Here is a 25,674-nt window from a genome sequence, read left to right as displayed (position 1 = left end):
TAACTCTTGTCAACCAATGCAATACCATCTTTTCTTATTGGAGGCTTGAAGTAGTGGAACCCATGTTGTCTCTGGCAAACCTGTTGAGGATATGGACCTCGTTATGAGATCCAATCTTCCTTACATTTCGAGGGTGCAGCTCTAAAATGATGTTCACAGGCTGACCACTAGATAGTCTGCCGGACCAAACCTATTAGTAACTCTCTGGGAGGCTTCCAGATCAGCTAGTGCAGTGGTTCTCAACCTTTTTTTCCTCATGCACCCTTTTCACCATAAGTCAGAATGTCATTCCCCCCTTTCCAAGATTGTCTGACTCAAAAGGTGCATTCCAAAAGATAAAAAAGTGAAATATTTATCTTTATAGTCATGTCCTGTAGATTATGTACAATCCCTTCTACTTGAAAATTTGCTTACATCTAGCCAGTTCGTAAAAAGGGTGACAAATCTCTCCAATCCAGTTATCATCCCATTGCACTTACTTCTACTCTTTCTAAAGTAATGGAGAAATCAATTAACTGTCTACTCTGAAACTATCCAGAAATATTCCATCTGATCAACAATCACCGATATGGATTCCATTAGTGTCGATGCACTGATGATATTCTGGCTTATGTTACTTACCCATTTGTGGACAAATTCAATGGAAAGGATTGGTGAAACTCAAGCAGATGCTGTTGACATTTAAAAGGCTTTTGATTGTGTTTGGCATAAAAGTCTTCTAAATAAGCTTCCATTTTATGGTTTGCCAACTGGTTTTTGTAATTAGGTAACTAGTTTTCTCTCTGACTGCTCACTGCTGGTGACAGTAGATAGCTCTGTCTCTTCTAACTTCTCCACCAAGGTTCAGGTCTTTCTCCCACTCTTTTCATCCTGTATATTAATGACCTTCCATTGACCAGAAATCCTAACCATAGTTTTGCTGAAGATAGCACATTGCAGTCCACCTTCCAGTTTTACAAACTGGAAGGTGGAATGTAATCAGCTGTTTGCCCTGCACAAACAGCTTCACTTCTCAAATATTCACTACTACAGTAGAACGTCAGTTATCCGGAATAATTAATGTCAAACCTTTTCCGGATAATCAAATGTAATGTAAAATTAAATTAATTCTGTTATAATGTATTAAGATAAAAGAAAAATACTTTAAATACAAAGGGTACTAGGAAAGTTTTGCAATATGACGCAACAATGAATCACAGGAAGCTGTTTGTTGCTGCATGTTGAGACATGTTCATACGTGCATAGTAGCCGCCGCGCCAAGTCGATGGGCTCAGTTATTCATTAGTAGTGAGAGTGTAAAGTGCTTGCGATGGCATTGTGGTCACGAAATGAGATAAGGACAGTTTTGCGGTATAATTTCGTGCGTGGTTTAACCATAGACCAGTGCTTAGAAGAAATGACTCTTGCACTAGATGATGATTGTCCACATCGTACAACGATATTCAGGTGGTATAGAGAATTCCAAAGGGGAAATTTCACTCTGGAGGATTCTGAGAGGCCGGGAAGGCCACGAACGTCAGTTACGGAGGAAAACGTTACTGCTGTGAGGAAAATGCTTGACGAAAACAGGCGAGTGACCTACCAACTGATAGAGGATACTTTGGGCCTAAATGCACCAGCAATTCGTTCGATTCTGCAAGATCATTTGCATGTGAAGAAACTTTGTTCTCTCTGGGTGCCGCATCAGCTGACTGAAGAGCAGATGACACGACGTGTGACTTGGTGCCGGGAGATGTTAAAAAAGTTTGATAAGGGACAATCTCGGTATGTGAACAACATCGTGACAGGTGACGAGACTTGGCTGTACTATTACGATCTGCCGACCAAGGCTCAAAACAAAGTTTGGGTCTTTGATAATGACGACACACCCGTAATTGTCAGAAAATCCCGATCTGTAAAGAAGAAAATGATAGCTGTATTTTTCAAATCGAGTGGAATTGTGGAACATGTCGTTTTGGACACGCAGAAGACAGTCACAGCTAATTGGTATACTGAACAATGCCTGCCTAAAGTCATTGGATCTATGAAGAAACTGCGGCCAAAGTCAAGAATGGACACCTGGTACCTCCATCACGATAATGCTGCAGCTCACCGCGCCAAAGCCTGCACCGAATATTTGACCACGACAGGACTGAAACTTCTCAAGCACCCTCCCTACAGTCCAGACCTTGCTCCCTGCGACTTTGCACTGTTCCCGTATGTGAAAATGAAGCTAAAAGGGAGGCGGTTTTCCAGTGATGAGGACCTTCTACGGGCTTGGGACAACGAGTGTGCTTTACTCCCTAGTGAAACTTGGCAGAACTGGTTTAAAGATTGGTTTCGAAGGATGGAGAGGTGTATTGAATGTAGAGGAAATTACTTTGAAAAAATTAAATAAACAAAGCTGTATTGCAAAACTTTCCTAGTACCCTTTGTAGCGTGAAAAACCGAATTTATTTAATTTAAAAAAATAACAATAACTTCTACATAAAAACGTTCGTACATTTACATATGTATTATTCGGATAGATATTTTACTGCAAATTTTATGTGGGAAAGAAATTTAAAGTAATTTTTTAAAATAATGTTCGATCATTTTTTGTTTTGTTTGTTGTGATCTTTTTTTTTTTTTTTTTTTTGCTGCTGCAAAATCTCTCAAGTTCTTTAATAATATCAATTTGATTATATCGCATTCTTCCTGGTTTTCTACCTATTTCAGTGATGTTTCTTTTCGTCAACATTTTACCGTAAAAAATAGAAAAATAACAAATCGTGCAGTTTCGGGCCGATATTATTCTTATTGAATCTGGAGCTAAACTAAACATAATATGAAATGAAGAGAAAATATGTCATGGAAAATTGGGTTCACAGAAGCGAATGACTAAACTATCACTCTTGGGTTCTGAGAAAACCCATTAGAAACACAGGCAGAGAAATACTCTGATAGCATAATGAACATTTGTCTCAAGTACTACTATTAATAATAAAAATAAGAAAACTCAGCCTTTCAATTTATTCTGGATAACCAACATTCCACTGTAATTCCTTAACTGCTGATCTCCAAGTAATTCTGCAGTGGTGAAAAAATAATTTAGTTGATTTCACTCCTTCTAAAACTCAGTCCTATCAGAACCTATAGTCCTGTCTTATATCTTGCAAAAAGAATTTTTATGCTCCTATGCTTATCTTTGGTGACACTCTGATTTCTTGGCACTATCATATTTCTCTATTGGAGATTACTCTGGCTTCTAAACCTGATTAGGTCTTACGGAAACATGGTGCTACCCGGAAATATGGGTGATGAGTTTCGATATGGTTTTGTACAATGTATTCAGGAAGTATAGGGCAGATAGAAGGGGTGGTGGGATCATGCTTCTTATCAAAAGCAGCCTGAGTGCAACAAAAGCTTCCCTGGATTCAGATATTTTGCATGCTAGTATAGAATCTGTATGGTGTGAGATAGTTGGAAGCAAAGGTAGAGAGTGGGGGTAATATATAGGCTGTGTGATGTGAAGATGATGAGGAGAGCCTCTACATGCAAATGGAATGGGCAAGTAAATGTGAATGTCTTATTAGTCATGATTTTAATTGCCTCTAATTGATTATTATTTATTTATTTTTTTTTTTCATGAAAACCCCAAACACAAGAGGTATTAGAACCTATAGTACTTAGTACTGTGTGTGAGTTACAGGTTGAGAAGACGAAAGAAGATATTTGTTGACATTAGACTTGAACTTCTGTAGACTGTAATTTTCAGGAAATACGCATGAAGGAAGGTTGTTCCTTCAAAAGTTGAATGAATAAACGAGGAAGATGAAAAGTTGGTTCTCTGAGTTTGAAGTTGGACAGTAAATGGATATTGGCTGGTTGCGGCACGTGTTTCGACTGTTTTGAAAGAGAGAGCAGGAATTATAGAAGCCAATTCAGAAGAACAGTGCCCATGGAAGTATCTGTAGAAAAGGCATGCAGCAGAAACAGTATGTCTCTGAGACAGAGAGTGGAGAGAGAGAGAGAGAGAGAGAGAGAGAGAGAGAGAGAGAGACTGTTAGAAATGAGTCATTAATTAACCTAATGGCCCTCTTCTGAATGGAATCTAGAAGACAGAGAGGTTTTGGGTGCACCGCCCCAGATGTGGGATCAATATTCCATGGTAGGGTGGATTTGCGATTTGTACAGAGTGGACAGCTGTTTGGAAGTAAAGTAACACCAAGAGCGAATAAGAAAACCAAGTTTTTTAGATGCAGAGAAGGCAATATTTGTAATGTGCTTGTGCCAAGACAGATTAGAAGTCAGGTAATCCCCAAAGGAGTTATCATCTTGCCTAGAAATAGAAGTGTCACTAAAGATAAGCATAGGAGCAGAAGAATCCTTTTTGTGAGATATCAGACAGGACTGAGTTTTAGAAGGATTGAAATCAACCAAGTTGTCTTTGCCCCACTGGACAGTTACCTGGAGATCGGTATTTGAGGAATTGGTAGTGCATATTCGAGAAGTTGAAGCTGATTGAGCAGAACAAGGTTTCTCAAACTGGAAAGTGAAATGCAATGTGCTGTCATCAGCAAAACTATGGATAGGATTTCCAGTCAATGGAAGAAGGTCATTAATATATAAGAGGAAAAGAGTGGGGGAAAAAACTGAACCTTGGGGAACACCAGCATTAGTGGAGAAGTTAGAAGACAGAGATCCATCTACCCTCACCCTCGGTGAGTGGTCAGAAAGAAAACTGGATAACCAATTACAAAAAAAACAGTTGGCAAACCATAATATGGAAGCTTATTTAGAAGACTTTTATGCCAAACAATCGAAAACCTTTGAGATGTCAAGAACAACTGCTTCTGTTTCACCGAACTTTTCCATTGAATTTGTCCATAAATGGGTAACATAATCCAGAATATCACCAGTGGACCGACACTGACAGAATCCATACTGGCAATCGTTGATCAGAAGGAAGGTTTCTAGGTAGTTTAAGAGTTGGCAGTTAATTGATTTCTCCATTACTTTAGAAAGAGTAGAAGTAATTGCAATGGGACAATAATTGGGTGGGAGGGATTTGTCACCCTTTTTAGGAACTGGCTGGATATGAGCAAATTTCCAAACAGAAGGAAAAACACCTTTGGAATAAGAAAGGGAAAAAAGGCGGCAAAAAACAGGAGTAAGTTCAGGAACGTAGGTTTTGAGAGTAAGTGGAGAAATATCATCAGGACCTGGAGCTTTCTGAGAATCAAGATTCATCAAAATCCTTCTGGCATCCTTTTGATGGAAGACCACAGGAGGCATTGAATGAATTGTGTTGAGAATGGTGGGAGGTGTTTTACCAAGATCATTAATAGATGAGCTGGAAGAAAAATGGGATGTTAGCGAGTCAGCTTTATCCTTGGCTGAAGTGCAATGGAACCATCTGGTTTTGGCAAAGATGGGCAAAAGTTGTGACCAATAGCTTTGGCAAGAGCCGAGAATGCTTGGGTACCATTAGGGCAAAAAAGTTTTCTACTCTTAGCCTGTTCAAAATCTAGTTTGGACTGATTAATAACTGCTTTACAATTGTTGCAAGCTCTGGTGTAGGCAGAAAATGAAACTGAAGAATTGAAAACAAGCCAATTACGATATGCAACATTCTTCTCTTGAACAGCCTTAGCACATTTATTGGAAAACCAAGGTTTAGATAAAGGACAAGATTTTAAGGTGAATATGGAACAAAGGATTCCATTCCTACAAGAATAATTTCACTGACACGATCTGAGCAAATGTTGACATCAGAAGTTTTGAAGCAGTAATCCGACCAAAGAAAAGAAAAGAGAAATCTCGCAGGTCATCCCATTTTGCATTCTTGTAATGCCAGACAACACAAGGTTGGGAATAGCCATGAGATAAAGGCTCCATTGGAGAAGAGACAATCACCAAGTTGTGATCTGAGGTGCTTAGAGGACCACTCACTTCAACAGTGTACTTAGAAGGGCTGTTTGTGGGGTCATTAGTAATTGCAAAAGCCTCAGCATCTTGACCAGCTGGGTCTGTGTGACTAGAAAACGGAAGCCATCTGGAGTTATGAACATTAAAATCACCAAGGAAAATTACCTCACTATTAGGAAAGTTGTACTGGAGAAAGTCAAGTTGCAAGGAGAGGAAGTCAAAGAGTTTCAAGTGATTAGTGGAGTTGGGAGAACGGTAGAAACAACAGAAGAATTTGACAGAATGAGGTAGATAGATTTTAAGTCAGAGAAGATCGAAAAAGAGGAGATTCCAAATTACCAAGTCTCTGACCGGGAATATCGGAACGGACATGTGCACAAAGGTACACCTTTGAGGCAAAAGGAATCATACAGCGAATAATTTGGGCGACTGAGATGAGCAGTGGTTGAATCAACTGATAATTGAGATTCTATCAGAAAAGAAAAAAGTACATGGGGTTTGGCAGACTGTAAGTGGAAATGGACATCATTCAGATTAGAACTGAGACCATGCATAGTTGTGAAATGAACTAGGAAGTGTTTGGGAGGGTTAGTTCTTTTCATAGATAAGTTTCTCTATTAGTTTGACAATTCATGGTGTATTCAATAGTAAGAAAGAGTGGGGGAAACATGCTGTATCAAGTAATAAAATTTGTGGATATGGTATACACATGGTAAGAATATACCCAGATTCTCGACATGATGTGGCCTCGACAATGCCCACCACATACACACTACTCGGAATCCCTCCAGTCACTATCTGGCAAAGTAGAGGTAGCAAGATTATTCACTAGCTGATCTGGAAGCCTTCTAGAGATTTACCATTACGTTTGGTCCGGTGTACTAACTAGCAGCTGGCCTGCTAACACCGTTTTAGAGCTGTACCCTTGAAATATAAGGAAGTTTGGATCTCACTATGGAGTTCATCATAACCTCAAAAGACATCAATCATACTGCATGATGGAAGACATGGAAGAGGGTTGACCAGAACTTAGCTCTGGAGACTAAATGTGGGTTTCACACTTCAAGCCTCCAATAAGCAAAGTGGTGGTATTGCACTGGTTGATGAGAGTCGTCTACCACCTAGTATTGTCTGGTAACACAGAGTGGTGGTATTCCTCCATGTGGTGTGGGCACCACACCTCAACCCCTGCAGGTGCCTCCGTAGCCAGGTGGGAAGGAGCAGCAGTGCGTAGCACACACTTCTTGATTAGACCGGGGTTCGAGCCCATCACCACCAAATACGGAGGATGGGGAAAGGTCAGGGAATGACCACCGCATATCCCGGAGCAATATGGCCTTAGTTGCTAATGCTCCTAAAAACCAAATAACAAACAAACGATCAACCCCTGCTTATGTTGGTTCACACCTGGGTGGTCACACACAGTGTGCTTCCGCATGGAGTTATACCCGGGATTACTAATGGCCCCCACCATCGTGAAGGTGCAACCGAGGATTTTGCTGTCACAGACTGTCTGGGCTTCATCAAAATTGGATCCATTTGACTTGAGTGTCACCCAAATATCAGTTCCATCAATGTCTTAGACTCTCGGGTAGCAAGCACAGCTTGTCTGACATATCTGAGAGAATGTCTGCAACAGCCTCAAAGACCAATGGGAAGAAAACTCTATAAGGAGGACAAAATTTTTAAATCAACCAGATGATTGTTATTTGTATCAACATGTCAGGGAAAGTACTAGGGAAAAAAATATTCTAGATCTACAAATTGATCTGTAATAGGGACACAGAAAAGGTTGGGCTGGCAAAGGCGAATTATGAGAAATTGCTGGCAAGGTACAGAAACAAACAGTAGCAGAAACAGTACAGAAACAGTAGCAGGAAGTGATTGTGGAGGTTCTACAGTGGACGATGCAGAGAGAGAGAGGCAGCAGTAGTTAAAGGTAAAGGAATGGGTTCTAATTTCAGAAAAGGAAATTTGACAGCTTAAAGTGCGACATGGCCTCTATTAACTGAGTAAATATCTCACAGTGAGCAAATACAGTTGAATTGTGGCAACCTGTCTGAGCAATGCAGACAGGTTGCCAGAGCAGGGAAAAGGAGGTGATTATCCCTTTGTATAAGGCAATGGTCAGGCCACGCCTTGAGTACTGTGTACAGGTCTGGAGGCCTCATTTTAGGAGGGATGTAGAGTTGCTTGACCTTGTACAGAGAAGGGCAACAAGATTGGTGATGGGAACGAAGGGGTTCCTCTTACCAAGAAAGGCTTAAGTTTTGCAAATTGCAGCAGCTGGAGACTAGGCACATGTGAGGTGATCTGATTGAGGTGTATAAGGCCTTGATTGGTTGAGCACCTGAATTTTGATGGGATTCTTCCTGCTTGCTCAGATTATGGACCTGAGGGGGCATAAATTGAAATTGAGGAAAGACAGTTGTAGAATAGATGTGCGGAAATTTTCCTTTAGCCAGTGGGTGGTTAATTGCTGGAACGAACTTCCATATGTCGTTGTGGAAGTTGATAGCTTAAATAAATTCAAGGAGGAACTGGACAAACTTTTAGAAGGAATGGTTGTGTGAAATAGTGTGTGTTGTGTGTTGTTTTTTTTTTTTTTTGGCTGATGCTACATAAGTTCATATGCTTGCTTTCTTGCATCACATGCCTCTATTACTACTACTACCTTTAAAACATTAATCACAGAAGCATTGAATGGTATATACCATTAAGAAAATATTCCATGTGGAGGATTCCAAGTTGGACAAATAATGAAGTTGCCAGATTACTTGAGCAGAAAAAGGCAACATGGAAAAGTTACAGAGCAATAAAAAAAGTACTGATGCCTATAACGGCTACAAATTGATCTGTAATAGGGACACAGAAAAGGTTGGGCTGGCAAAGGCGAATTATGAGAAATTGCTGGCAAGGTACAGAAACAAACAGTAGCAGAAACAGTACAGAAACAGTAGCAGGAAGTGATTGTGGAGGTTCTACAGTGGACGATGCAGAGAGAGAGAGGCAGCAGTAGTTAAAGGTAAAGGAATGGGTTCTAATTTCAGAAAAGGAAATTTGACAGCTTAAAGTGCGACATGGCCTCTATTAACTGAGTAAATATCTCACAGTGAGCAAATACAGTTGAATTGTGGCAACCTGTCTGAGCAATGCAGACAGGTTGCCAGAGCAGGGAAAAGGAGGTGATTATCCCTTTGTATAAGGCAATGGTCAGGCCACGCCTTGAGTACTGTGTACAGGTCTGGAGGCCTCATTTTAGGAGGGATGTAGAGTTGCTTGACCTTGTACAGAGAAGGGCAACAAGATTGGTGATGGGAACGAAGGGGTTCCTCTTACCAAGAAAGGCTTAAGTTTTGCAAATTGCAGCAGCTGGAGACTAGGCACATGTGAGGTGATCTGATTGAGGTGTATAAGGCCTTGATTGGTTGAGCACCTGAATTTTGATGGGATTCTTCCTGCTTGCTCAGATTATGGACCTGAGGGGGCATAAATTGAAATTGAGGAAAGACAGTTGTAGAATAGATGTGCGGAAATTTTCCTTTAGCCAGTGGGTGGTTAATTGCTGGAACGAACTTCCATATGTCGTTGTGGAAGTTGATAGCTTAAATAAATTCAAGGAGGAACTGGACAAACTTTTAGAAGGAATGGTTGTGTGAAATAGTGTGTGTTGTGTGTTGTTTTTTTTTTTTTTTTGGCTGATGCTACATAAGTTCATATGCTTGCTTTCTTGCATCACATGCCTCTATTACTACTACTACCTTTAAAACATTAATCACAGAAGCATTGAATGGTATATACCATTAAGAAAATATTCCATGTGGAGGATTCCAAGTTGGACAAATAATGAAGTTGCCAGATTACTTGAGCAGAAAAAGGCAACATGGAAAAGTTACAGAGCAATAAAAAAAGTACTGATGCCTATAACGGCTACAAATTGATCTGTAATAGGGACACAGAAAAGGTTGGGCTGGCAAAGGCAAATTATGAGAAATTGCTGGCAAGGAGAGTAAAGAGTGCGAATGAGGAATGCTTCACATATATAAATGCAAAGAAGAGAAGGACAAATCAGATCAGACTGTTATGCAATGGATGTGGGATAGTATTAGATACCACAACTCATGTTGCAGATGAACTCAACAGTTACTTTGCATCAATATTTACAGAAGAAAAACTTTATGTCAGTGGGTAATTATGGGAGTGAAGTTTGAAAAATATGTAATTAATAATATTGAACTTTCACGTGATTATTTAATAAAAAAACTTTCGAGCCTACAAGCAAGTAATGCTCTTGTGATTGATAGTATATACCTTATAATTTTAAGGGAAGCAGCAAGTGAGTGCATTGAACCATTAAGGCTAATTATGAGAGCATCACTGGACTCGGGAGAGATTCCGTTGGATTGGAAAGGTGACAGTACATAAACAGTACATAAAAATTACTCATTGGTCAGTCTAACTTCAGTAGTAGGGAAAATCATGGAGGCAATGATCAAGGTTTTGTAAAGGAAAAATCATGTTTAACAAATCTGGTTAGCTATTTTGACAGGGTCACTCATGAGCTGGATTTGGAGAATAATTTCGACATTATTTATTTAGATTTGAACAAAAACATTTGACTCAGTCCCATATGAGCTGTTAGTTTATAAGCTGGAACCGGTTGGAATCACAGGAAAATCCTTAGATGGATAGCAGGATGGCTTTAGGGCACGAGGCAAAGGGTTGTGATAATGGGTATTCTTCAGATTGGGTTATTGTAAGAAGTGGGGTTCCCCAAGGATCAGTATTGGGACCACTGTTGGTTTTATTTTCTTAAATGACATCGATGAAGGGTTAGAGGGTGTGATATCTAAATTTTCAGATGATGTAAAGATTAGTGGAGTAGTTAATGATCTCCGCCAAGGAAAGCTTCTTCAGGGCAACCTAGAGGGACTTCGGGGATGGTCAGAAAAGTAGCAGCTGTGCTTTACATCTGGGGGAATAGCAACCCCAGAATAATCTATATACTCGGTGGAGTTGAACTAAAGTCAGTAGTGAAAGAAAGTGACTTGGAAGTTATACGGTCAGACATGATATTCTCTAAGCATTGTAGACAGGTTGCAAGGAAGGCCCACGATGTCCTGTCAATGATTTATCGAATATTTTCTAGTAGAGATAAGGACGTCACAATCCCATTATATAAGGCTATTGTTAGACCACACTTGGAATATTGTGATCAAATGTGGAGACTGCACCTAAAAATAGACATCAAGCTTCTTAAAAGGATCCAAAGACGGGTAACTCGCCTGGTGAGATCAGCAAAAGGGTGTCCATATGAGGAAAGACTTCGAATATGTGAGTTATTACTATTACTATTAGCTTTATGGTGTAAGGAAGCCTAAGGCTTATACTGCACCAGCCAAAAAAAAAAAAAAAAAAAAAAAAATCTCAATTACCCAGAGAGAGAGAGGGAGAGAGAGTTGGAAGTAAAAGGGGATCACCAAGAAAGAGAAGAATGACGATATCCAGCTCAGGACCCCGAGTGTGCCAAGCCCATACTCACCAGATGTGAGCCCCTGGGGTTATATACCCTTTCTATTTCTTCTCAATTGCACTCACAGGAATTTATCCTGTAAGTGTGGCAAGATGTAAGTTGATCGTGGCCACCTTGCATGGCCGGCATTGGCATTAGCCTCACCACAAGATTTGCTGATTACAAGATTACTCTCACCACTATTTACAAGCGGCTAATGGGGGAAATCCTGGAATCTGCTAATTCAACATATGTACATATTTTGTATTAACAGTCCTTTGTGGATTTTAGCACTCAGGAATAAAATCGAATTGTATGAACTCTATATTCAAAATTACAGTTACAAATGACAAGCCAACAATACTTGATAACTAATTCTGAAGAGTTAAAAATAGGCATGCGTGTTTGTTACCAATATAAGCGCACGCGTTTTTTCATTAAAAACTCAGGCAAAAAATAGAATTTACCCAGTTTTTTTTTCATCAAATGTGTCGATTTTATTAAGATTATATACGAAAAAATGAGTATTATTAAGCATAATTTTATTCTGTATACATTGTAAATATTAATTTTATTCAGTTAATATTACGAAAAATGTATTTTTCCCTATTTCAACCTATCAGAAACCATATTCACATGTCTTGAATATAAAATGCGTGATTTTGTTTGCTGCACATGAACAGTAAGTGGCCCCAAGCATGCTGGAAACTTCAAAACACTCTTCTTCCTGAGCAGAAATTAGTTAACTGGGAGAGCGGGCATGTACAGTAGTGTTTTTGTGATGTGATAACTTGTGATATTCAAGTGAACAGTGGAAATTAACAAACAAAGAAATTGGAAAATAATAATTTTTGGTTCTAAATTTGCATTCTGTTGAATGAACTTGTAATCACCTTGTGTTTCCATTCAACTAAATGGAAAAAATATGTTTCTTCTCGGGTAAACAATATGTAGCCTTGTGTTGTAGTTAACATGAAAATGAGCACATTTCCTGTGAACAGAGTGAAAAAAGAACAAAATCTTGGAATGTAGGTGAATAATCACAATGTGTATGATTTTTATCATTACTACTTAGCCACATGGTGCAAGGAAGCCTGAGGTTCATGCTGCACCAGCCAAAAATAATTCCTGAGTTACCCTGAGAGAGAGAGAGAGAATCACCAGGAGAAGAATAATGATATCCAGCTCAGGACTTTGGGTGTGCCAAGCCCATGCTCACCATATGTGAGCCCCTGAGATTTGAGAATAACACTACAATTCTGATTTCGCATTTACTTTAGGATTGGCCTTGTGAGCTTTTTTTTATTTCAGTTTTGACTGTGTGACTGTTAAGCAAAATGGCTTTATTAAGTTGGTATACAGTTTTGTGTGTTTGTTGATAACTTTGCATTTGTAGATATTATTAGTGCATGTGGTTGCTAAGAGTTAGTAATATGGACAGAAAAAATCAACGTTTTAAAATTAACTATTGACAATAATAACCAGCTCCTTAATACTTTCGGGTAGTTTAAGCATACTTGAAGAAAACACAATTGAAAACTTTAAGCTACAAACACACAAAAACCAGAAAAGATTACTCTGTTGCAGATACAGTGAAATCAAACTTGAAACAGGGACAAACACACACATAATTTATATTTTCCGGTACTGCCAACGACAGAGAGGAACTTTGTCAAGTAAAATATTCTAAGACATCAAGCATCAAGCTTCTTAAAAGGATCCAAAGATGGGTAACTCGCCTGGTGAGATCAGCAAAAGGGTGTCCATATGAGGAAAGACTTCGAATATGTGAGTTGCACAGCTTGGAAATTAGGCAAGTTAGAAGAGACTTGATTGAGGTGTTTAAGGCTCTGAGAGGCAAAAGTAAAATGATTGAGAATGAAATTTTCACAGTTATAAATTATTCTAGAACTAGGGGCCATAAATTCAAGTTGGGGGGGGTGATGTTTAGACTGGATTGCAGGAAGTTTTAATTTAGCCAGTGAGTTATAAATTACTGGAATAAGTTACCTACATGGGTGGTTGAAGCTGACAATTTGGGGAAATTCAAAGGTCAGCTGGATAGTTACTCAAAGGATAGCTGAATACCTACGGGAGGAGGGAAATGCATAGTTTGTCTATTTCCTTTTCTTGTATTATTCATTAATTATTTATTTTATTATTATTATTTTACTCTTTTTTTTTTTTTTTTTTTTTGGCTGGTGCAGCATAAGGCTTCCGTGCACCATATGGCCATTACTAATACCAAATACTAATACTTAATCCCTCTTTCCTTAAGTACATTACAAATATTTCTTCCACTTCATCTAAACAACTGGGCTTTCTATTTCACTCCCAGCATTACTTTTCTTCCACTTAGCTGTTCACTCTGCACAAATCACAAATCTGCCCTACCATAGAATATTTTTACCGCAACTGGGGTGGTGCCCTCAAAAACCTCTCTGAGACTTCTAGATTCTATTCAAAAGAGGGTAGTTGGGTTAATTAATGACTTACCTCTAACATACTCTCTTCACTATCTGGCTCATAGACATTCTGTTTCTGCTGCATGCCTTTAATGTAATTTCCTCTCACTCTCACTCACTCACTCACACACAAAGCAGTCTGAACAGTGCCACAACCAGACAACATCCTTTTACTGTCCAACTTCGAACTCACAGAACCAACTTTACTTCAACTTCAATTTTCTGAAACAACCTTCCTTCATATGAATTTCCTGAAAATTACAATCTACAGAAATTCAAGTCTAATGTCAACAAGTATCTTCTTTCATCCTCTCAACATTAAACCCCTGCACAGTACTAAGTACTATAGGTTCTAATACCTCTCGTTTGGGGGTTTCATTAAAAAAAAATTAACATTGCTCTTTTATTTTATTTTAGGCCCTTTATTGATCTGATGACAGATCCTGCAGTAAGGATTTTGAAAGATCAATTTTATTTAAACTAATCTTCAAAATATTTTTACTTTATACATAATCAAAAAAAAATCATAATAATTAAAGACATTAAGTAGAACTCTGATGAAAGTGGAAGCTGAAGAAACTGTCTATCAAGAAGGCCTAAAAGACCTACACACAGTTTTTTTATCAGAGTTGGGGGAAGTATAATTTATTCATAGTGCACCGTGGAGTAACCTTGCAATTTAAGAAATCGCTGCCTTTGAAAAGACACTCTCTCTCTATTTTTATTTAAATATTGCCTGTTCTATAAAAAAAATATGGATGCAAGTTCTTTTTCTTGTATAGATAAAGTTACTATCAGCAAACAGGCTTAAAGTTATTAATAGCTCAAATTTGAGAACTTGTACTTATTGAAATGTGGAATCCTATTTTTGATGTTTGTTTTATAGACATTTTTTTGAATAATTTAAAACAGATAGCTCGAAACAGTTCTTAGTTTCTTGCCCGATTAAAGATGCACCAATTCTTGTATCAATTTTGGCTGTAAAATGCTTTCTTAACCTTCAACAGTCTGTGTTTGTAGGGCTGCACAGGAATTTTCACCATCATTGCCAATAATTAGACATTTGTGGATGCAGATGGCAATCCCTTTTTTTCATTTGCATAGCCAATTGTGTTATGCATTTTAGTGAGTTTGAAAGAAAAATGAAAATTGGCATCTTACTCTATCAGTAATTCTTTAAGCTGAATTTGTCTTTAAGACACCCAAATTAGATATCATGAAAAATTCAGAGGTATCAGTTACCTGTTTATTGAAATCCAGTGGAGTTAAAGGTATTTTGTGAGATGCTTCGTGGATACTAATCCTGCCAATCGCCATTAGTAGAAATGTCTGAATTGGGCATGACCATCAGCAGTAATTGTTGAGTAGGAGGTAATTTAAAATGGTGTGAGAAACATTGCCCCCTGACATAAATACATCTGTGTTGTATCTTTAGTTAAAAGCCATATCTGATATATATTAATATTAACATTTATATTAAAATTCAGTAGAGTTGCCCATTCCGTTCATATTTTCCAAAAAGTGAACTTGATAAAGTTTGGGAGAAAATAAATTAGTAGATGATAAGTGCTCTATTATAAGCAGAATTTCTAATTACAATAAGTGTTATCTGTTATAGTAGACTACATGCATCGGTTTGTCTGTTCACTTAATATAAGTATCATTGAGCATACATAGTACATAGTCTGCATTCGGGCACCTCCGTAGCCAGGTGGGAAGGAGCAGCAGTGCATTGCACACACTTCTTGATTAGACTGGGGTTCGAGCCCGTCACCACCAAATACGGAGGATGCGGAAAGGTCAGGGAATGATCACAGCATATCCCGGAGCAATATGGCCTTAGTTGCTAATGCTCCTTAGAACCAAGTAACAAACAAAACAGTCTGCATTCTGATGGATGGCATCTTAGGTACATTAGATGTGGTTGACTATTTTTTTTTTTTATTTTATATATATATATATATATATATATATTATTTCTTGTTTTTTATTTCTCCTTTCAGGTAAGTTTCTTGCCAAGACAAGAAACTTAATTGTGAAAGAGAAACAATTATTATTAGCATTAGCATTAGTAGAGGCATTTGATGCAAGAAAGCAAGCTTATGCAGCATCAGCCAAAAAAAAATTAAATAAATAAAAAATAACCACTTCCACTTCACCCCTCTGTTCGTTCAAAATACCTGTCCAGCTGAGCCTTAAACTTATTTAGGCTATCAACTTCCACAACAAGGGATGGAAGTCTGTTCCACCAACCAACCACCCGCTGTCTAAAGACAAAGCAAATTAATTAAACATTTATTTTTATTAATAACCTGCACAGTAAAACTCTACTAGTTTGAAGGGGGAGAGAATTGTTTTTTTCTTTTTGTTATATATTATACTATGTGAACATTTTTTTTTTTTTTTTTTTTGTATGTACTTATTACATTGTTGGCAGTAATAGGGACATATCTAGTAAAACTGTTAGCAACTCGAACAAATATAGTTTTCACTGTATTATTTTGGGTGTATTGCTATATTTATTAATATTCTAAAAAACAAACAAATTTCTACATTTGCTAAAATTGTATTATTTTGACATTCCATTTTTCTTTGCTGGTCTGGTATTAATATTGAATGATATGAATAAAACATGATAATGAATAAGAATCAGTATTTTAGTTTCAAGACATTAATATTATTTCATTTATTTAATTTTTTTAGTAGTGATGCTGACGAAAAAACAAAGAATGGATTATCAAGAATTTTAACAGTATGGCAAGATAGAAACGTTTATGACAAAATTCAAATTGAAGAGTTTCAGCAGGCTATGATAGGGAAAAGAACAAAACCTACTGGTAAATTATTATCATTAGTTGGATTATAATTCAATAAGTTCATTAATTTCTATGAAAGCTTGAGGATATTTATCAAGATCTGTGCACTTCAGAAAGTTGCAAATGCACTAGTATGTGTTTACTTTTTTCCTTACTCTTATTAGATTATTATATTGTAGTCTAAACCAGCTATATTCTTTACATAAGAATATAGCTGAAAGAAATTCATTACAGCTATGAGCTGTAATGAATTTCTTATGCAGACCCACAAACTTTATCACTAAATAATTCAAGTTACCGTTTAGTATTGATTTGGTGTTGCCACTTACTGTTTTCTCTAATTTCCATTTTTTACTTCTGTTAACACTTTCATTGAAAATGATGTACAGTCAAGCTGCCAACTGCTGATGTTATTTAATCATTTTTAATGTGGAGGTTTTTTTTTTTTTTTTTTTTGTCAGTGAATAGTTAAATGTATTTAAAAAAATAAAAAAATGGATGTTGCAGGCTGTCTCAACATTAAAAACTAAGATATGTGGGAAAATTAAACTTGATAATGGAGAACTGTTGAGATCTTCATAATTTTTTTTATGAAGGTTATTACAATAATAGATTCTCCTGGATTTGGCATGAGAAAGTATTAATAGTAATCTGCCAAATGGTGGCCTTAAATTTCTTGCTACTAATCAGGGTTGAACTGAACAAGGAAGCTAGTGAGGATCTTGTCTTCCTTTGGTTCCTCACCAAAGTCATTGATATTACCAGATCCAAACAGAAAAGATGTTTCATTTTTTGTGGCATTTTGTTCCCAGCATGATCCTGATACTAATCCACCAGCAATCTCAAATGACAGCCACAAATTTCTTGCTAATACTAAGAATTGAACTGGACCAGGAGGATACCAAAAAAATCTTTGGAGAACTTCTCTAATATCATTGCCAAAATCTATCAAACAAACAAAATTACTTTTATGTTCTGTGAGGACATCACATGGAAATTAATAATTAAATGGTTTATTGATTGTTACCCAGAAATGGAATAGATGATTTCCTACACAAAGGCATCATCATCAGCCATTTTCAATCCACTGCAGGAAGAAGGCCTCTCTACAACTTTCCAGTTCCTTCTGTTTTGTGCAATGGCCATCCATTTACTACCCACAAATTCATGAATTTCATCTATCCATCTCCATTGTTGTCTTCCAGGTTTTCTTCTAGCTCCCCTTGGATACCATTCTATTAGTTTCTTAGGCCATCTGTCATCATGTCTTTGAGCTATGTGTCCTGCCCAAAACAAATTTAGTTCTTTAGTTTTGATAAGAATGTCCTTTACTCAAGTTTGCTGCCTAATCCATGTGTTTCTATTTTTATCTAACAGTCTGATTTCCAATATAATTTGTTCCATTCTTCACTGTGTAGGTCTCTTCTATTCTTTTGGTAAGTGCCCAAGTTTCACTTCCATAAGTCATGGTGGGGAGTATACATTGGCTCGTTATTTTACGTTTCAGACAAATTGGGTAATTGCTCCTCAGTATATGACTATATTTCCTGAATGCTATCCATCCAAAATTTATTTTTCTCTTGACTTCCAGCCATGTATTATTATTACAGCTAATAACTTGTCCCAGATAAGTATATGACTCCACCTTTTCAATTACTACTCCTTCAATCATTATATCCCTTTCTGTGGCATACTCGTTCATCATTACGTTTGTTTTAGCCATATTCATCTTTAGTCCAAAATCCTTACTAACTCTGCATAACTGATTAAGATTTTCCTCTAATTCTTTGGGATCATGGCTTATGACCACAATGTCATCTGCAAATCGTAAATGGTTTAGGTACTCTCCATTCACATTAACACCTTTCTGCAACCAGTCTAATCTTCTGAAAGCTTCCTCAAGGACAGCAGTACAACTTCGGAGATATTGTGTCTCCTTGTCGAACTCCTTTCTCAGTTTTAAATTTACTACTATCTTTGTCTAGTCTAATAAAGGAGGTAGCATTCTCTTATATTTTCTTCAAAATCATAATATATGGGGTATCTATGCCTTGTCTTTCCAGTGCCCGAAACATTGCCTTATTCTGTATGAAGTCAAATGCCTTTTCATAATCCACAAATGCCAGACATAATGGTGTTTTATATTCATTTGCTTTCTCCATTAGCTATGACATTACGTGAAGGTGATCCATAGTTGAGAATCCTGTCCTAAAGCCAGCTTGCTCTTTCGGTAGATTCTCATCAAGTATTCTTTCTAATCTGTTAGTAATGACCCTTGTGAACAACTTGTAGATGTGAGATAACAAGCTAATTGGTCTGTAATTTCCAAATACACAAAGGCACATTCAATTAAATAAATAAAATTGCAATAAATGTCAATGTTTTTGGATTTGCTTTAGGATTCTATTCTCAAGACAAGTTGCTGTACTGTGGATAATGAACAAGTAATGACTGGACTCTTCTGAAACAGGCTGTAAACTCTAGCTCATTAAGAGAGCTAGAGTCCAGTCACCTCTACAACTTGTCCTGAGAATGGAATCCCAAAGAGGATCTGAAATGTTGACATCAATTGTAACTTTATTTATGTGATTGAATTGCGTTTGTATATGAAATTCTCTTTTCTACCGTGGATAGCATTTAATAAACCATTTAACACATTCGCTGCTGGAACACAAACTTGTGTCAAAATGAGCCACAATTTTTCTGCCTTAATGCAAATGTGCGTCCATTCAATTGTGGTCAATAAATGAGCACTATAAGAGGAAAGGCACATGAAATTAACAACTGTGCTGAGAGCAGTATACTGATTAAACCATGGCTATTTGCATTATAGGGTGGGATTTTTCTTAGCACCAATCAGCTGTCTGGAGGGCCCTATAAAAGCTATATACTTGGTTCATCATTTCATATGTTCTTTGCTTATGTTGAAGTTATTTTATCTAGTTTAGTATTTGCCACAAGAAGAAAAGGTAAGAATTTTTGAAGATTATGCTTGCTGAATTTTAGTTCTTTAGTTTGTGAAAAACAAAACATCGTCCTTAGTGTGTGCCTGCTGATAAAATTTTGTCTAAAAAGTGTTTTTTCCTATAAAATTTTACCCTAAAGGTTTTTATAATGGATCCACAGCCTAGGACATCAGGACTAAAAAGGAACAGGGAGGGACAGTATATTGAAGCTGATGACATTGAATCAGCTCTGTATAAAATGTCATGTGACACTGAAATAGAATTCTATTCAAGTAATGCAGATTCTGAATCTCATTCAGTACATCTGTTGATGTTAGAATGCTACAAACAACCAATGCCTTTGTTACTTGGAATGATGATGATGCTTCACAGATGAAATCCCTTCCATTTACTAATAAGCAGTGCCTACTTGTTTCAGTGCCCCAGAGAAGCACCCAAAGCACACAGAAAGGACCCTCACATATGCAGCAGCAGCAGCAAACATGTTCATTTGCAAAATATACATAGTCTGTGTTTTTTCCTTTTGAACTTTATTTTTATTTTCTTAAAGGACCTTTTCTTTTCAGTCTAATCTTGCTGCTAATCTGCCAATATCACCTTGAGGACACTATACAGCTTTATAACCAGCATTGTAGGTTTGCTTCATAATAATTTGGGAGTAAATGCTTATGGCAATCTCAAATCTAGATGTTGCCCCTCATTTGGAAAAAAAAAATTTTCCCCTTATAGTGTCTGTATGACGTTACTTTTTAAATGTGTCATGTGTAGTATTATGTATTATTTTTGTTTAGTGTTTCATTAGATTTTTATCATCATTATATTGCATATTTCCTTCATTGTTATGTTATGTGATCCTCCTTAGTGAAATCCTAACCCGTGGACCAGTAGTTTGCACACATGCTAACAAGGAGGGTGCAGGTTCATGCTACCATGGAAAATGCAAGGTCCTTTGCAAACTGTGGTACCAAAAATCTGACTGCCCTTGATTAAATATGTATGCATTCTTGAAGAATGTGCAAACTCTTCTAAGCTTGGCTCTCTGGAAAATAAATGGAAATTTATTTGTTTATTATTACTTCTGATGTGTATAATCCCAATAAAGTGGCAATAAAGATTGTATATACAGTGGTACCTCGGGTCACGAACACCTCTAGTCACGGACAAATCGGCCCACAAACAAATTTTGACTCGACTCGCGAACAATGCGTCGGCGCACGAATGCACAAACATGGCTTTGGCGCCATGTTTTCGGCTCACGAACAGCATCAGTTATACTCAGGTTTGCGCGCTGTGAACATTGTTTGTCGTTGCGTTGTTCTTGATACAATTTTTTTTTTGCATTAAATTAACCCTCATTATGGCTCCCAAGAAAGTGAAAAGTGTTAGTGACAGTGGTATAAAGAAGCCTAAGCATATTACAGTAGAAACGAAATAGGAAATAATAACTAAACATGAGAATGGTATTGGTGTTTCTGATCTCGCCAAGCAGTACGATATGGCTAAATCTATTATCTGTACTATCTTAAAGAACAAAGATGCACTAAAGACGGCTGATGTGGCTAAAGGAGTGACTATGTTAACGAAGCAAAGGTCTCAAGTGTTAGAAGAAGTAGAAAAATTATTGTTAGTTTGGATTAATGAAAAGCAGCTTTCTGGAGATAGTGTTAGCGAGGCCCTAATATGCAAGAAGGCTTTACTTTTGCACGGTGATTTAGTGGCGAAAACGCCGAATACAAGTGATGCTAGCGTTGACGAATTTAAAGCAAGTAGAGGCTGGTTCGAGAAGTTTCGTCGACGAACTGGAATTCATAGTGTTGTTAGGCTTGGAGAGGCAGCTAGTTCGGACAAAAAAGCAGCAGATGCCTATGTGAAGGAATTTGCAAACTTTATCAACTCTGAAAGTTATGTACCAAGTTTTTAATTGCGATGAAACGGGACTTTTTTGGGAAAAAATGCCAAGAAGGACCTACATAACCCAAGAGGAAAAGTCACTGCCTGGCCACAAACCAATGAAGGACAGGCTTACACTTTTATTGTGCGCTAATGCAAGTGGAGATTGTAAGATTAAGCCTCTTTTAGTTTACCACTCTGAAAATCCGCACGCTTTTAAAAGCAATAAAGTGCTAAAGGGTAAACTTTGGGTATTGTGGAGAGCGAATAGCAAGGCTTGGATAACAAGATTACTTTTTATGGAGTGGCTGACTGAAGTTTTTACGCCAACTGTCAAGAAATACCTTGAGGAAAATAATTTGTCCCTTAAATGTCTGCTGGTTATGGACAACACTCCTGCCCATCCTCCAAGTATGGAAGAAGACCTTGATGTTGAATATGACTTCATAAAAGTCAGATTTCTGCCTCCTAACACCACTCCTCTCATCCAGCCCATAGACCAGCAAATAATTTCCAACTTCAAGAAGTTATATACAAAGGCTCTTTTCTCCAGGTGTTTCCAGATGACCAACGACACGGATTTGACCCTGCATGATTTTTGGAAGGATCACTTCCATATCCTCCACTGCATAAACCTCATTGACAAGGCATGGAACAATGTCTCTAACCACACGTTTCAATCTGCCTGGAGGAGACTTTGGCCAGATTGTGTGCCTGATAGAGACTTCGAGGAGACAGATGTAACTCTAGTAAACGAGATTGTGACCATTGGCAAGAGTTTGGGCTTGGAGGTCAACGAGGAGGATGTGGTGGAGCTGGTGGAGGACCACAGACAAGAACTCAACACAGAAGAACTTGTTGAGTTGCAACGTGAACAGATAAAAGTTATGCAGGAGGAGCACTCAGGAGAGGAGGAGGAAGAGGTGGTACATGTTTCAAGTGCTGAGATCAAAGAAATTTGTAGCAAGTGGAGTGAAGTGCAGGTCTTCATTGAGAAGCATCACCCTAACAAAACTGTGACCAGCAGAGCAGTGGACATTTTAAATGACAATGTGATGTCCCATTTTCGGAAAATTATCCAACAAAGAAAAAGACAAATGTCTCTGGATCGTATCTTGTGAAAACACCAGCCACCGAGCCAGCAATCGAACCACTTCCCAGGATACAAACAAGAGAAAAAACACCATAAATGCCCGACATTATTATGGAATGGGACTCTCCTTAGAAGGAGTAGTCTTCCTCCTTCTCCTCCTCCTCCTTCTCTACCATCTACCTGTGCCAGCAACTATCAACCACAAAGGTAAAGTTATACTGTATATTTTATATTATATATTTTTGCCACACATAAATCCATAAAAAAAGTCAAAAAACAATGTTTCTGGGGCGAGCGAACGGATTAATTGGATTTGCATTAATTTCAATGGGAAAAATTGTTTCTGTTCGCGAACATTTCAGTTTGCGAACGGAGTCAAAGAATGAATTAAGTTCGTGACCCGAGGTACAACTGTATATATATTTACATTAACTATTAAGGAATATATCATTTTTGCCCATAGCTTCTAGAACTATTAAATGTATTTAAGGCATACCTTGAGCAGCACTATATTCTTTTGTGACATTGTGTATTATGAGGGGTTTTAATTTTTCTGAATCATGGCCTTTTGAAATATACTGCTTGTTTGATGTTTATGAAGCAATCAAGAACGAGACATGATATTGCCAAGGGGAATGTCTTTGTGTGTGTGTGTGTGTGTGTGTGCATGCGCACGATGTAAGGAGTGAGAAATTTGGGCGCCAACTCAGCATTGTTATGGGCCTATATGAGAGCTTGAAGGACAGGATGGATGCCCTCAACGGATTTAAATTGAGGAGCCCATCGAGCTCTCAGCTGCCCACATCAATGCCAGAGCTTGCACTTGGACATCACACAACACCGTGGCAACCCCCTAGGCAGAATGCCCTGGCCTCAAAGGAACTAGTTGTCGGTGGCTCTATTGTAAGGGAAATGGGGAACATATTGTGCAAAAAAGATAGGTGGAACAGGACTGAGGTATGTCTGCCAGGATCAAAGGTTGATGTAGAGCAGATATCTTTTAAGGGCATAAGGGGTGATATTGTTGTACACATTGGCACTAATGACATTAAGAGTAGAAGACTGGCAGAATTACTTAACAAGTACAGGTCAGTGTTGAAAAAAAAGCCATGAGTTAGGGTTGAATTTGAAAGTGTGTGCAATTCTGCCCAGACACGATAGGAGGGAGTATATGATGGGAGCCTTTCGGCCCTGGAGAGATTGTGGAAGGCTCAAGAGATAGAATTTCTCAGCCTGGTCTATGCTTGTTAACAGGAGAGACTGCTTCTACAGGATTGGAATGCACTTAAATAGAAAGGGTGCAAGAATATTTGCTGATGCTATCAAGGCATTGTTAGGTGGGTAGGAAAACTGCTAACTTGGGGAGATACATGGACTAATAGATTAACAGTAGCTGCTGGCAGAGGTGAAAATGATTCTTGCACTGCTGCTATTGAAATGAGCAGCAGCCTGGAAAACAAGGTGCAGGGGATATCAGAGACTGCTGGGAGTCATTGCAGAACAAGTAAATACACGGGCTGTGTTAGGGGTAGCTAAGAATAGGAACAGGTGCATATATACTTGCATGTACACCAATGCTAGAAATTTGGTAAATAAATTTGATGAATTTAAGGTGTTGGTCAAAACATCAAAGGCAGATATTGTTGGGATATCAGAAACGTGGTGTCACACAGATATAAGGAATGCAGAACTGGAATTTGGGGAGAAATTCCCATTCCGAAAATGTGCGTTATAGCAGAACTTTGCACTGTACTTTGATTTGTCAGTGTTAAACATCTCTCAATGCAGCTGCCTAATTAATCTAGATCTTGTTGCAGTAGAATATCCTGATTATCAATAAGCACCCTGCCAACCTTCATATCATCTGAAAACTTAGACATTAGGCCTGATACACCTTCAATATAATTAATAAATACAGAAACAATGGACCCAGCACTGAACTCTCTGGACTCCACTAATAACATTAGATCGTGAAGACAGTGCCCATTTATAGCAACCCCTCTTCTCCCATTCAACCAACCCTTTATCCATAGCAGTAACTTTCTCTTAATGCCACGCTGTTCCAGTTTGTACAGCAGTCTTTTATGCAAACAGTATCAAAAGCTGTTTTGAAACCTAAGATATGATATAAAATTATTTTTTTCATCCAGTTCCTTTTGTCACTGTGTCATGGTATCAAATCAGCTTGGTCAGGCAAGACTACCCCTTAACAAATCCATGCTGTGACTACAGTATAAATGCATTCCTGTCTAAGTGTTCTTACATTACTTCTTTAACCAGTGACTCCATTATTTTCCCTGGAACAGAAAACAAGATAACAGGTCTGCAATTACTCATGTTATCCTTTTATCCCCAGTGAATTGGGGCTGCATTTTCACATCTCTAGTTCATAGGTTTTCACATCTCTAGCCCCTCTGAATCTAAGAATGCTCTTCATAATTATGCCTAAAGGTTTTGCTGTCTCTTAATATAATTGGTTAGATCCCGTCCATCTCAGGTGCTTTTTTACATTTAGCTTCAACAATTTTTCTTTCACTTTCTTCCCATTTATCCCAAAATTATTCAGCCCCCTATTGGAATTTAATACACTTCTGGTATCCCCTTCCCTAAAATATTCTCTATGTATGAATGTAGATAAAAAAAAAAAAAAAACTATTCAGTTTCTCAATTCCTGAGAAAGTTCATCAACAGTTATAACCATTCATATCTGTTGGACCAGAGTGATTCATCATCTTCCTTGTATTGTTTATATAAATAATGAAGTATCTTTGTATTCTTTTCCAGAGATATCTCATAATCCACTTTAGCTTGCCTAACCTCCTTTGTTACTTGATTTCAGACTAGTTTATCTCTACTATTGGCTACTGTATAACCTGATAATTTATATGCATCTTATGCATTCTTCTTCTCTGCCATGAGTCTGTTCAATACATCTAACATCCATTTTGGTCTAAGCTTAACTCTATATCTTAATTGGTATAACAAGCCTTATACCTTCTACAATTATGTCACTGAACGTGTCCCATTTATAATTTGCCGTTGG

General features: G+C 37.8%; 1 protein-coding gene across 2 annotated transcripts in view; it reads left to right on the top strand.

Annotated features, from left to right (window-relative positions):
* Positions 1 to 25,674, top strand: part of LOC150082545 (regulation of nuclear pre-mRNA domain-containing protein 1B) — a 139,800-nt gene that overhangs the window by 29,197 nt on the left and 84,929 nt on the right. For both annotated transcript variants that reach the window (XM_090378681.1, XM_090378682.1), the window contains exon 3: positions 16,570 to 16,703. In XM_090378681.1, the coding sequence (XP_090234807.1) occupies positions 16,570 to 16,703 (134 nt within the window). The remainder of the gene's footprint in view (positions 1 to 16,569; positions 16,704 to 25,674) is intronic.

This window comes from Mastigoproctus giganteus, chromosome 7 (assembly GCF_048544385.1).
Source record: "Mastigoproctus giganteus isolate SK-2022 chromosome 7, ASM4854438v1, whole genome shotgun sequence".
Taxonomy (NCBI): domain Eukaryota; kingdom Metazoa; phylum Arthropoda; class Arachnida; order Uropygi; family Thelyphonidae; genus Mastigoproctus; species Mastigoproctus giganteus.
This window is presented reverse-complemented; position numbering and strand designations above follow the sequence as displayed.